The sequence below is a fragment of the Dermochelys coriacea genome, chromosome 1 (assembly GCF_009764565.3).
Source record: "Dermochelys coriacea isolate rDerCor1 chromosome 1, rDerCor1.pri.v4, whole genome shotgun sequence".
Classification (NCBI taxonomy): domain Eukaryota; kingdom Metazoa; phylum Chordata; order Testudines; family Dermochelyidae; genus Dermochelys; species Dermochelys coriacea.
Window position 1 is genome coordinate 232,364,937 of NC_050068.2, and position 13,561 is coordinate 232,378,497.

Consider the following 13,561-nt stretch of genomic DNA (forward strand, 5'->3'; position numbering starts at 1 on the left):
TTCTCCGGGTCACTGCAAATACTCCTCAAACACTATCCTGGGCAGAGGATCCCTTGTCATGGGATAATTCGTTATTACCTGGCTCAAAGATTTAAACTCAAGTGCCATACTATAACTCAAACCACCTCATGCTCTGCCACCTTTTTCACTCTTGACTTTCTTCAGGCTCTAGTCTTCCTTGAATAACAATGTCCGCCCACCCTGGGCTTAATAAAATCTCATGTCCGTCTTGGATTCTTTCCCAGCTTCCTGCCCTTTGCACAGGATAGTTGCCACAGGGGCACTCCCCTGGGTCTTTCTCTTGTTCCAGAGTCTCCTTCTCTCACGACCCAGGCATCCTGGCTTGTAGCCAGTATCCCTTTTCTAGGGAGCAGCGAAAGCCCCATGTTTGTTCTCTCAATCACTTTCCTGATTTGTCCATGTTCCTTCCGATATAGCCCAACTGGGAGTCAGCGGACCATTCACTGGTGCACTGGCCTCTTCCTTCTTAAGGAGGCAGTGCCACCTTGTGACAGTCCCCATTTTACAAATGGAGAAACTGAGGCACAGAGAGTTTAAATGAATTGCCCAGTGATCATGTGGCACAGCTGAGAATAAAATCCAGCAATCTGACTCCTAGGACCAAATTCTCAGCTGATGTAAATGGATGCAATTTATTTACACGAGCTGAGGATCTGGAACCTAGTCTTCTGTTCTTACTATCTCATACAAGGTGTTGCATTTATAAAGGATTGATCCTGCAAAGTGCTGAGTACCTCCTGGGTGGTGTGTGGGGGGGGGGGGTACCACAACTCCCATGGGAATTCCAGGTCCTTTTCTCCACTCAGGAGGTTCTCTTCACTTTGTAGGATTGAGCTATAGCTTGTAAAGTACTTTGGGGTCCTTTGCGATGAAAAGAGTCTACATAACTGTAATGTAAGATGTTATCATCTTTGTGAATACATTACCTTCAGTTTATTATCACTTAGAGATTTAATAAACAGGGTGACTACTCCATTTTTAATCTAAATCTAAAATGAAAAAGGGCAACCCACCTGATTCCCTTTTAAAGCTGCCAATTTGCTCTGAGCAATTACTCCTGTAGAAAGTCCCTTTGTGTTCTTTTTGTAGTCCATATAGTTTCCTCCTCTGGACAGGAGAGTGAGATAATTATTCTACAGCATCAGATCCATCAAACAGGCTGATGTCTGTTACCCCAAGTTTTACAAGAATGACCCTAACGGCTTTTTCCTGTCATCTTAATTTGGAGGTGAGCCATATCATTGTGATTATAGCCTACTCTTATCCGCTGCCAGGTGGCCTTAGTGAGGTCATTAGAGCCAGGAGTACAGAAACCTGGTCTACACTGTGAAGTTAGGTCAATGTAATTCACCTTGTGTCAACCTAGTTGTGCGTGTGTCTACACTCAAATTTGTCTCTCGCTGCTGTAAACGCACCATTACAGCGATGCAGTAACAACACCTCACTGGACAGCATTGAGCCACGGTTGATGTAATAGTGCAGAGCTGTGAAGATTCCATGTTTCTGTCAGAGAGGGCGAACAATGCCACATGGGATTGTGGGATTTTAAAAAAGGTGTGAAAACTATGGGATGGAAAAGGGTGCACGACGGGAACTTGACCCCTTACTCCCAGTCACCACTGCACAGCTCTTTTCTACCACCTATACATTGCTTTTTGGGACATTTTGGCAATGTTGTGGGTAATGGCAGGTTGTACACTGGGTTACCTCCCCGGGATGTACTCCACTATGCATCACCACAAGCACTCCTAGTGAGTACACATAGCACTGATGCAAGGAGCCAAGTATGCACGAGTGATCTTCTAATTGCAGCAGATGTCAGAACTATTCTTTGAGTGTATTGTGTGACAACATAATGATCTTGAAACATCAGCCTGATGCTTTGATGGTGCTCTTTGACACAGTCATTTTAAGGATGGAATCTGGTACAACCCAAGCTTAGAAATATTTAAAAAGCATCATATCTAAATGGCATGAGGATCATCAGGGTCAATTTTTGCTTAAATAAAAAGTGATGTCATTGTGAATTTAACTGAAAAGTATTCCCATACAATACCTATGAGTTGTTATTAAGTCATATTGTGTCATATATTAAAGTACAGGTAAAGTACTGTTAGAAATTGATGAAGAGTTAGAAAACAAAATGCAGAATAAATAGTAAATTTTTACTGTGGCGAAAGATTAACAGTGGAGTGCCTTAAGGATTTGTGTACTACAATGTGGTGTTTATTAATGAAATGTAAAAGAGGGTGAGCAATAAGGTGACTACCTTTGCAGATGACACAATAATTTAGCCCAGATGAAACTAGAGAAGAATTTCAGAAGGATCTAACAAATGTAGGCAGACAGACATTATGATAGCAGATGAAATTTACTGTTGTCAAATGCAAGATAATGAACTTTGGAAGGAATAAGTTAACTGCTATTAACCATTGCTGAGTTCTAAATTAATTGTAACCAGTCAGGAAAAATACTTGGTCATCGTTGTGGACAGCTCAGTGAAAATCTCTGCTTAATGCACAGCAGCAGTCAAAAAGGTAAATCATGTTAGGACATACAAGGAAGTGGATAGAAAATAATAGGAATTCTATTTTGGGAGGTTTATTAATTTCATTTGGCATGGGTTATTTTTAGCAATTTTGAGTTTTTTGTAGATGTCCAAAAACTAGTAGTTTGGGGGCTTTCTATTTGTAATACAGTGTAATGAGTAATCTCTTTGTAATATTGCTTAGTGCATTTCAGCATAGCACTGTTTCAAACAGCACTATGTTAAATTTCAGAGTAGCAGCCGTGTTAGTCTGTATTCGCAAAAAGAAAAGGAGTACTTGTGGCACCTTAGAGACTAACAAATTTATTAGAGCATAAGCTTTCGTGAGCTACAGCTCACTTCATCGGATGCATTTGGTGGAAAAAACAGAGGAGAGATTTATATACATACACACAGAGAACATGAAACAATGGGTTTATCATACACACTGTAAGGAGAGTGATCACTTAAGATAAGTCATCACCAACAGCAGAGGGGGGGAGGAGGAAAACCTTTCATGGTGACAAGCAGGTAGGCTAATTCCAGCAGTTAACAAGAATATCAGAGGAACAGTGGGGGGTGGGGTGGGAGGGAGAAATACCATGGGGAAATAGTTTTATTTTGTGTAATGACTCATCCATTCCCAGTCTCTATTCAAGCCTAAATTAATTGTATCCAGTTTGCAAATTAATTCCAATTCAGCAGTCTCTCGTTGGAGTCTGTTTTTGAAGCTTTTTTGTTGAAGTATAGCCACTCTTAGGTCTGTGATCGAGTGACCAGAGAGATTGAAGTGTTCTCCAACTGGTTTTTGAATGTTATAATTCTTGACGTCTGATTTGTGTCCATTCATTCTTTTACGTAGAGACTGTCCAGTTTGGCCAATGTACATGGCAGAGGGGCATTGCTGGCACATGATGGCATATATCACATTGGTAGATGCGCAGGTGAACGAGCCTCTGATAGTGTGGCTGATGTGATTAGGCCCTATGATGGTATCCCCTGAATAGATGTGTGGACAGAGTTGGCAATGGGCTTTGTTGCAAGGATAGGTTCCTGGGTTAGTGGTTCTGTTGTGTGGTGTGTGGTTGCTGGTGAGTATTTGCTTCAGATTGGGGGGCTGTCTGTAAGCAAGGACTGGTCTGTCTCCCAAGATCTGAGAGAGCGATGGCTCGTCCTTCAGGATAGGTTGTAGATCCTTGATGATGCGTTGGAGAGGTTTTAGTTGGGGGCTGAAGGTGATGGCTAGTGGCGTTCTGTTGTTTTCTTTGTTGGGCCTGTCCTGTAGTAGGTGACTTCTGGGTACTCTTCTGGCTCTGTCAATCTGTTTCTTCACTTCAGCAGGTGGGAGAACACTTCAATCTCTCTGGTCACTCGATCACAGACCTAAGAGTGGCTATACTTCAACAAAAAAGCTTCAAAAACAGACTCCAATGAGAGACTGCTGAATTGGAATTAATTTGCAAACTGGATACAATTAACTTAGGCTTGAATAGAGACTGGGAATGGATGAGTCATTACACAAAGTAAAACTATTTCCCCATGGTATTTCTCCCTCCCACCCCACCCCCCACTGTTCCTCTGATATTCTTGTTAACTGCTGGAATTAGCCTACCTGCTTGTCACCATGAAAGGTTTTCCTCCTTCCCCCCCCTGCTGTTGGTGATGACTTATCTTAAGTGATCACTCTCCTTACAGTGTGTATGATAAACCCATTGTTTCATGTTCTCTGTGTGTGTGTATATAAATCTCTCCTCTGTTTTTTCCACCAAATGCATCCGATGAAGTGAGCTGTAGCTCACGAAAGCTTATGCTCTAATAAATTTGTTAGTCTCTAAGGTGCCACAAGTACTCCTTTTCTTTTCACTATGTTAAAGTGCACTAAGGAACTGTTAGTGGGTCTACACAGATCAATCTGGGTCTACACAGATCAATTAATTTGCAACGCGTTAGTACACTTCAGAAATCACACTCCCGCAATCTACACTACTGCTCCATGTAGATGAGACAAATACTTAAATACAAATAACCATTTCCAGTGTTTTCCTGGTGTTTATTGGTTAAACACTTCTTTCTTTCTTTCTTACTTTCTTTAAATCAAGAGTGCTATGGTTTCATTCATAGATAAATCAAAGTTATGACCACATCTAGAATACTGTATTCAGTCCTGGTCATCTTATCTCAAAAAAAAATACTGCAGAAATAGATGGGTCGAGAGATGGTAATTTAGATGATTAGATGAGAACTTTTAAATTGAAAAGATTAGGACTGTGGTTTAGAAATGAATAAAAGGAAATATGAGAGATCTAAGATAAATTATGGTATAGAGAAGGTAAATGGTGTGTTCCTATTTACCCTTTCTCCTGATATAGGAAACAAAGGTACATTAAATAAAATTAAAATTAAAAACAAATAAAAAGCATCTCTTCCACTCAATGCATAATTAATCTTAGGAACACATTGCTACAATATGCATTTGAGGCCAAGAGCTATCCTATGAGGACGTTATTCCATAATTGTCCACTCTAATGTTTCTTGTATCTTTCTTTGAAGCATCTGGAGTGGTACTGGCCACTCTCATCTATGGGATACTGGACTAGATGGACAAGTGGTTCGCCTTGCTATTAGAATTCCAATGTTTCTAAATTCAGTCTTGGATTCCACAGCCCAACATAAAAAGATGCACATTTCACAAAAGAGAATACTTTCCACTCTATAATGTTATGTAATAGGTGTGTTTGTGTCTAAATTATTCTATATCTGAAAGGGATCATGAAAGACTAGCTGCATGCCAAGATACCTGCCAATGGGTGGTTTTGTTTTAGGTTTGTTGGTTGCTGTTTTTTTGTAATCCCGGTAGGTAGTTGATCATAAACATAACCAGACCTGCGGATCGGATTATAATAATAATTCTTTGCCCCTTTCATATGAGGATCTCAAACCACTGGAACAAGATTAATTAACAATTAGCCTCACAAACACCCTTATGAATTAGATATTATTAAACTGAGGCACAGAGAAATTGTGCTACTTTCCCAAGGTCACACAGCAAATCAATGGCAGAGCCAATTATAGCCCTCAGGATTCCACCTGACACCTACTCATCTTCTCTAACCACTAGGTCACCTCTTTTCAAAATACAATTTCTTTCTTATTCCTCCAGAGGATGTTTTTTCCCAGGCAATCATGCAGCTGTCCTTGACTTAGCTCCCATCTCTGTATGTACAAAAAAGTGATGTGTGACCAAGATTTTTTCAGATGTGAAAAATCTGTGTTTCTTACAGTGTGCATTTTAAGTAAATAGTGGAGAGCTACGTTGGTCTGAATGTGTCGTATTTACACTAGGTTAGAAGCAGTGCTTCTCAGGGACTGGCAATCACTTAAAGCCATATTCTGCCTTGTGTATGCAGACGTGTCCTCTGAAAATCTATTGGACCCACATGTGCACAGCCAAGGACAGAACATGCCTCTGATGGGGTTTTTGGAATCTTTTTAATAAGAAGCACAGGATAAGTCCGCAAACATTATTGCTAATAATGAACACAGAGCCTGAGCACAAAGCCCATATAAGAACTCCTATTGACCTCAACAGGGTTTGAATCAAGGCTCTCTATCCTATGCCTAGTGAGTGCTCTAGTATTAGCACCATCACTGTAATGACTTCACACCTGTTTTCAGGGGTCCAGAAATTAGGTTTTAAATTTCCAAATAATTATTTAAAGCAACAATCAAAGAATGCTTCTTAGCCACCTTGGCTTTGTCATTGGTATATTTGTATACTGACTGGAAGCTGGAGTTCAGTTATAGATTACAAGGTCATGATGATAGCTTCTTGGCACAAAATTTTGGGTACAGTGACAGAAATGTCGGTTCCCCTTCCAGTTTCAGTATGGAAAACAATACATTAATCTGATATATAATCTTGTTAGAGTTTAATATATTGGTACATTTAAACATGCCATTGTTTTTCCCCAATTCAGATCATTTTAGTTTTTGCAATATTTATTAATAATTTTCAAAAGTGACTAGTGATTTTTTGGATACCTCTGTGTTGGGGGGCTCATCTGGAGACTCTTCAGAGGGGTCTGATTTTCAAAAGATGGGCACTCATCACCTTCTGAAAATGAGGTCTCTCTAAGACACCTAAACTTATTAGTCACTTTTGTCACCCGCTAATATTAATAATATATTATTATTATTTTGCCTGATGCCTTTTGAACTATTGACCTTCAATGTATTCCATTGTCTAGTGTCACTTTTATAAGAAAGGAGCTAGGGGAGTTACTGGGTGGCTCAAAGAATTGGTAAAGACTAAGGTTTACCAATATTACTTCTAAGATGCTGCACAAAATTTCTCTCAGAACACTAGTGACTAAAATGTGAATGAGTTGGTGGTCTTCGTCCAGTTCCTAGTGAACAAATGTGCACAGAACTCACACAATCCTCCCAACTGGCTCCCTTGCGGCACTCTCAGCAGACGGATCAGCAACTGAATGGACAGTTGAATAATCTCTCCAGGTCAGCTGACTGCCATGGTGAATATTTGCATTGCTACTCTATCTGTTCTGTGGCTAACTAGTCTCCTGGACCATTCATGAGCCCTTCAAACATTAAGGGGAAAGAAAAATTAAATTAACTAAATAAGGGCAATTTAGAGAGTATTGGTTTAATACTATATGCACTTACTCGACCTCTAAAACTTACCAGGAATCTTGTTTTTGTTTTGCAGCCTAATTTAGGTGGAGTGATGTACGTAGGATCTCCTGCACCCACTGGCTCTGCTCTACAGAAGTACTTTTGTCAATTCACCTTACATCTTCAGTCTACCAACCCCGACTTCTTTTACACCCACCACTTTTTCTAACACTTAACACAGGATCTATGAATAGGAATGTGTGTATGGAGGGTGGGGGAGCTCCTTAATGCTCTGCAGCAAAAATAGTAATATGTGGGTCATTGCTTCAGGGAATGAGAAGACGAGGTTGTTGAGTGACACTATAGAATTTTAATGTTGTTTCCTTGTAGACTGATATGTACCAGAAAGTTTGTTTCACTGACTATTATCATTACATTTTTATTGATTATATATTTGGAATGACTGATAATAGGGTGTATATAATATGTAAAACATTATAGAGAGAGTGTATACTATATATAATGTTTTACATATTATTTATATAATCATTCAGTGTTTTAAGGGAGGGGAACATTTAACTACCAAAGCAAATACCTTTAAAAAATAACCACCTATTTTGGTTGCACAGGGGAAAATGATGTTTAAAAGTATCTGCAATGTAATATTTCTTATACTGTGATGATTTATTTCCTCCCTTTTACACAGCTATCAAATCCAGTGGAGGCAGCTGATATATGAAAATGGGTAGGCAAAGTTGGCCCACAAAGGTGTCCTCAAGGCCAGCAGTGGGTAATGATCATACTATAATGGAATCAAAACAGGGTAAGCAAAACAGGATAGACTGTGACTGCCCTGGTAAGAAGATTCATTGGTCAAATCTATCCCCAGGACAGTGTTCATGTTAACTAAAGATGAGTTTTAGATGCAAAAGATAGATCCTAACTTGCTTCAGATTTGGGAATGTTAACATGCTGGCTTTTGATTCAGCCAATTACAAGGATAGGAGTCTGCTTTAAAATTTTGGATCCATATATAGATCCAAATGTCCTCAAAATTTGGCATATTTGGATTCAAATTTAATTTCATTTCCATCTCCAGTGAAAACAGGGAGAAACTTACCCAAAACTTCTTCTACAGACATCCATTTCCTTTATACTGTTTTAAAATCTAACCTAAATTTGGGGATGTTTTCCCACTGCCTGGATTATAAAATCACAAATTATGAATATATGAACAACTCCCACCAAAAACAGCCTTCCAGACACTTTCTCGGTAGCCTGGTGGCAAGATATTGCCTGACGTTGAGGAGCAGTGTCTGGTTTCCTGTTTACTAGATGGTGGAAAATGAAGGAAGAGTTTGTGAAGTTGAAAAGAAAAGGAGTACTTGTGGCACCTTAGAGACTAACAAATTTATTAGAGCATAAGCTTTCGTGAGCTACAGCTCACTTCATCGGATGCATTTGGTGGAAAAAACAGAGTAGAGATTTATATACACACACACAGAGAACATGAAACAATGGGTTTATCATACACACTGTAAGGAGAGTGATCACTTAAGATAAGCCATCACCAACAGCAGGGGGGGGAAGGAGGAAAACCTTTCATGGTGACAAGCAGGTAGGCTAATTCCAGCAGTTAACAAGAATATCAGAGGAACAGTGGGGGGTGGGGTGGGAGGGAGAAATACCATGGGGAAATAGTTTTACTTTGTGTAATGACTCATCCATTCCCAGTCTCTATTCAAGCCTAAGTTAATTGTATCCAGTTTGCAAATTAATTCCAATTCAGCAGTCTCTCGTTGGAGTCTGTTTTTGAAGCTTTTTTGTTGAAGTATAGCCACTCTTAGGTCTGTGATCGAGTGACCAGAGAGATTGAAGTGTTCTCCAACTGGTTTTTGAATGTTATAATTCTTGACGTCTGATTTGTGTCCATTCATTCTTTTACGTAGAGACTGTCCAGTTTGGCCAATGTACATGGCAGAGGGGCATTGCTGGCACATGATGGCATATATCACATTGGTAGATGCGCAGGTGAAGGAGCCTCTGATAGTGTGGCTGATGTGATTAGGCCCTATGATGGTATCCCCTGAATAGATATGTGGACAGAGTTGGCAACGGGCTTTGTTGCAAGGATAGGTTCCTGGGTTAGTGGCTCTGTTGTGTGGTGTGTGGTTGCTGGTGAGTATTTGCTTCAGATTGGGGGGCTGTCTGTAAGCAAGGACTGGTCTGTCTCCCAAGATCTGAGAGAGCGATGGCTCGTCCTTCAGGATAGGTTGTAGATCCTTGATGATGCGTTGGAGGGGTTTTAGTTGGGGGCTGAAGGTGATGGCTAGTGGCGTTCTGTTGTTTTCTTTGTTGGGCCTGTCCTGTAGTAGGTGACTTCTGGGTACTCTTCTGGCTCTGTCAATCTGTTTCTTCACTTCAGCAGGTGGGTACTGTAGTTGTAGGAATGCATGATAGAGATCTTGTAGGTGTTTGTCTCTGTCTGAGGGGTTGGAGCAAATGCGGTTATATCGTAGCGCTTGGCTGTAGACAATGGATCGAGTGGTATGATCTGGATGAAAGCTAGAGGCATGTAGGTAGGAATAGCGGATACATGCCTCTAGCTTTCATCCAGATCATACCACTCGATCCATTGTCTACAGCCAAGCGCTACGATATAACCGCATTTGCTCCAACCCCTCAGACAGAGACAAACACCTACAAGATCTCTATCATGCATTCCTACAACTACAGTACCCACCTGCTGAAGTGAAGAAACAGATTGACAGAGCCAGAAGAGTACCCAGAAGTCACCTACTACAGGACAGGCCCAACAAAGAAAACAACAGAACGCCACTAGCCATCACCTTCAGCCCCCAACTAAAACCCCTCCAACGCATCATCAAGGATCTACAACCTATCCTGAAGGACGAGCCATCGCTCTCTCAGATCTTGGGAGACAGACCAGTCCTTGCTTACAGACAGCCCCCCAATCTGAAGCAAATACTCACCAGCAACCACACACCACACAACAGAGCCACTAACCCAGGAACCTATCCTTGCAACAAAGCCCGTTGCCAACTCTGTCCACATATCTATTCAGGGGATACCATCATAGGGCCTAATCACATCAGCCACACTATCAGAGGCTCCTTCACCTGCGCATCTACCAATGTGATATATGCCATCATGTGCCAGCAATGCCCCTCTGCCATGTACATTGGCCAAACTGGACAGTCTCTACGTAAAAGAATGAATGGACACAAATCAGACGTCAAGAATTATAACATTCAAAAACCAGTTGGAGAACACTTCAATCTCTCTGGTCACTCGATCACAGACCTAAGAGTGGCTATACTTCAACAAAAAAGCTTCAAAAACAGACTCCAACGAGAGACTGCTGAATTGGAATTAATTTGCAAACTGGATACAATTAACTTAGGCTTGAATAGAGACTGGGAATGGATGAGTCATTACACAAAGTAAAACTATTTCCCCATGGTATTTCTCCCTCCCACCCCACCCCCCACTGTTCCTCTGATATTCTTGTTAACTGCTGGAATTAGCCTACCTGCTTGTCACCATGAAAGGTTTTCCTCCTTCCCCCCCCTGCTGTTGGTGATGGCTTATCTTAAGTGATCACTCTCCTTACAGTGTGTATGATAAACCCATTGTTTCATGTTCTCTGTGTGTGTGTATATAAATCTCTACTCTGTTTTTTCCACCAAATGCATCCGATGAAGTGAGCTGTAGCTCACGAAAGCTTATGCTCTAATAAATTTGTTAGTCTCTAAGGTGCCACAAGTACTCCTTTTCTTTTTGAGAATACAGACTAACACGGCTGCTACTCTGAAATTTGTGAAGTTGGAGGCTGCATCCCCAGGGGAGCAATGCTGACCTACCAGCTCTTTAGATTGTAATGGTTAATCTGTGCAAACTGGACACCATTAAATTAGGCTTGAATAAAGACTGGGAGTGGATGGGTCATTACATAAAGTAAAAACTATTTCCCCATGCTAATTCCCACACACACACTGTTACTCACACCTTCTTGTCAACTGTTTGAAATGGGCCATCCTGATTATCACTACAAAAGGTTTTTTTCTCCTGCTGATAGTAGCCCACCTAATTAATTGGTCTCGTTAAGTTGGTATGGCAACACCCATTTTTTCATGTCCTCTGTCTATATATATTTTCCTACTGTATTTTCCACGGCATGTATCTGATGAAGTGGGTTTTAGCCCACAAAAGCTTATGCCCAAATAAATGTGGTAGTCTCTAAGGTGCCACAAGTACTCCTCGTTTTTTAATCAAAGAAGAGAGGTTCACAAGCTGTGAGTTGGGATCCCCAAGAGGTGAGGGGAAAGTCAACTGAAATTGTCTGGGATAAGGTGATGAGTTCCCAGTCCCAGTCTTCCTCTGAAGTCAGATTTTTCTAAGACACTTGCATCTGGGTCCTCAGATTTTACCTCCCTGAGTCTCACAAGGTGGCCTACTTTGAAGGCCCCAAAGAGGATACCCAGAAGAGTCTGGGAGGAGCAGTTGTGTGGGTGTCATCCATGTCTGCTTGGTGTGGCACTTTGTTCCCCTCTAGTGGCAGCTAGCCCAGCTAGGGATTGATAAGTCTGCTACAGCCTTGGCTATTAGCCATGTGGCTTTTAGCTTATTCAGTAGAGGTTCATGCACTAAGCTTCAGTGGTCCCAGGTTCAATCCTGCCCACAAATTACCTGGGTCTGTTGGCATTATACAGGGCAGATGAAGAAAAGTAGTCCATTGCAGAATGAAGTCTGGGGCCTGGGAGCCAAAGAGAATTAAAGAAACCAGTTATCCATTTTTCAAGCATTCATTGGATTTCTACTTGAACCCTCACAGGGGATCTGAGACTGATTTTTCTCTGTGGCCTTGGGCAAGTCATTTTATCCCTCTTTGCCTCTATTTCCCCATCTGTAAAATGGGGATAATGCTACTTACCCACCTCACAGGGAATAGGGTGTCTTAATTATTTGTTTGTAACATATTTTGAATGTCAAAAAGTTCTATATTAATTCTAAAGCCCAGCTCATCCACTGTTATCTATTCAGGGACTGGACTCAAACAGGTCTCCATGGATGGGGGGGACTCAAGCAGTTCAATAGCACTGTCCATCCCCAGGAACCCTCAGAAGATGCTTTGCAGGACCAGGATCCATACAAGGGAGGGGGGGCAGTTGGTGGCTCATGACTATGGTGACACCAGTCATTCCCTGTCTGACCTTACGGAGATTCCTGAAAAGGTAACATAGTCCCCAGGCTGTATATTATATATTCTGTGGAGTTCCTTTCTCCTGATAGAACAATGTAGAGGGGTCTCTGTGACTTGATGCTCATGGAAATTTCTTCTCCTGAGCTCAATCCCATGGGTTTTACCTTAGGAGAGAATAATCTATTCGAACATTATCAGAGAACCACACCTGTCCCAGGATTCCCAGCTCCATATAACCAATGATCTTCATAGGTTCATGGCTCACAACCTATCAGGAAACAGCTATTTCATGCCAATTAATATTTCTTCTTATTGCCTTTTATAAACATTAAACACTGAGTTTGTCCTTACCATAGTAAACTCTCTTGCCAGATGCTGGGAAATGCTGAGCAGATGTTGAAATCAGTGGGAATTGCAGGTGCTGAGCACCTCTCAGGATCAGACGCTGTACACTGAGGCACTGATGCATGAATGCAATTGGAAAAAAGGACCTAGAAACAGGTTCCCCATAATCCTTTGCAAATACGATGCCCATTTTTGGGAAACTGGATTAGCTGCTAATCAAAGAGAACCTGCTCGACTTCTGTAGTGCAGAGCGAGCCACTTGAATGCTTTGTTAATTCCACAAAAGACATCAAGAAAAAGTTTGGTGCCCAGCCTTCAAGTCACATCTGCTTGCGCTGTACTTTTCATTATGCTGTATTCACAGTCTCTGGTATGTCTGGCTTTTTTTTTGGTCTGTCAAATTACTACTTTCTTACGGAAATCAATTAACATAGTTTTAAAATCTTCATTGTTCAGTAATTATTATTACAATGTATAAATAATGCCTTGGAAAATGATTTCTAAAAATATATATTATTTCATCTAGAGGGATTTATTTTGTTTTTTCTCATAAAACTTCCTACTTTTTATAATAAAATACATATGCTTACTCGCAAAGGGCCAGAATCTGGAAACACTTACTACCTGTTGCTGTTCTTACTACAGAGAGTACAGGCTACTGCAAAGGAAAGGAAAGGAGCGTCAAGAAGAGAGTGACAGGACAGACCCAGTTAATCCCTACAAGGTAGCCTCTGGTACCATTTTGCAACCATGTTCATTTCTCGTGCAAAGCATAGCTAATAACACAGTGAAGTACAGTTTGCAGTTGCTGA

General features: G+C 41.0%; 1 protein-coding gene across 5 annotated transcripts in view; it reads left to right on the forward strand.

The window, feature by feature from the left end:
* Positions 1-8,037, forward strand: part of LMNTD1 (lamin tail domain containing 1) — a 297,660-nt gene extending 289,623 nt beyond the window's left edge. For 4 of the 5 annotated variants that reach the window (XM_043516236.1, XM_043516229.1, XM_043516238.1 and 1 more), the window contains one exon: positions 7,275-7,408. Coding sequence is in view for 1 of the 5 variants with exons in the window: in XM_038374598.2 (XP_038230526.1) it covers positions 7,275-7,409 (135 nt within the window). In the remaining 4 variants the exon portion in view is untranslated. Of the gene's footprint in view, positions 1-7,274 lie in introns of all 5 variants that reach the window. The other variant, XM_038374598.2, reaches the window with a different exon arrangement.
* Positions 8,038-13,561: the final 5,524 nt, after the last annotated feature.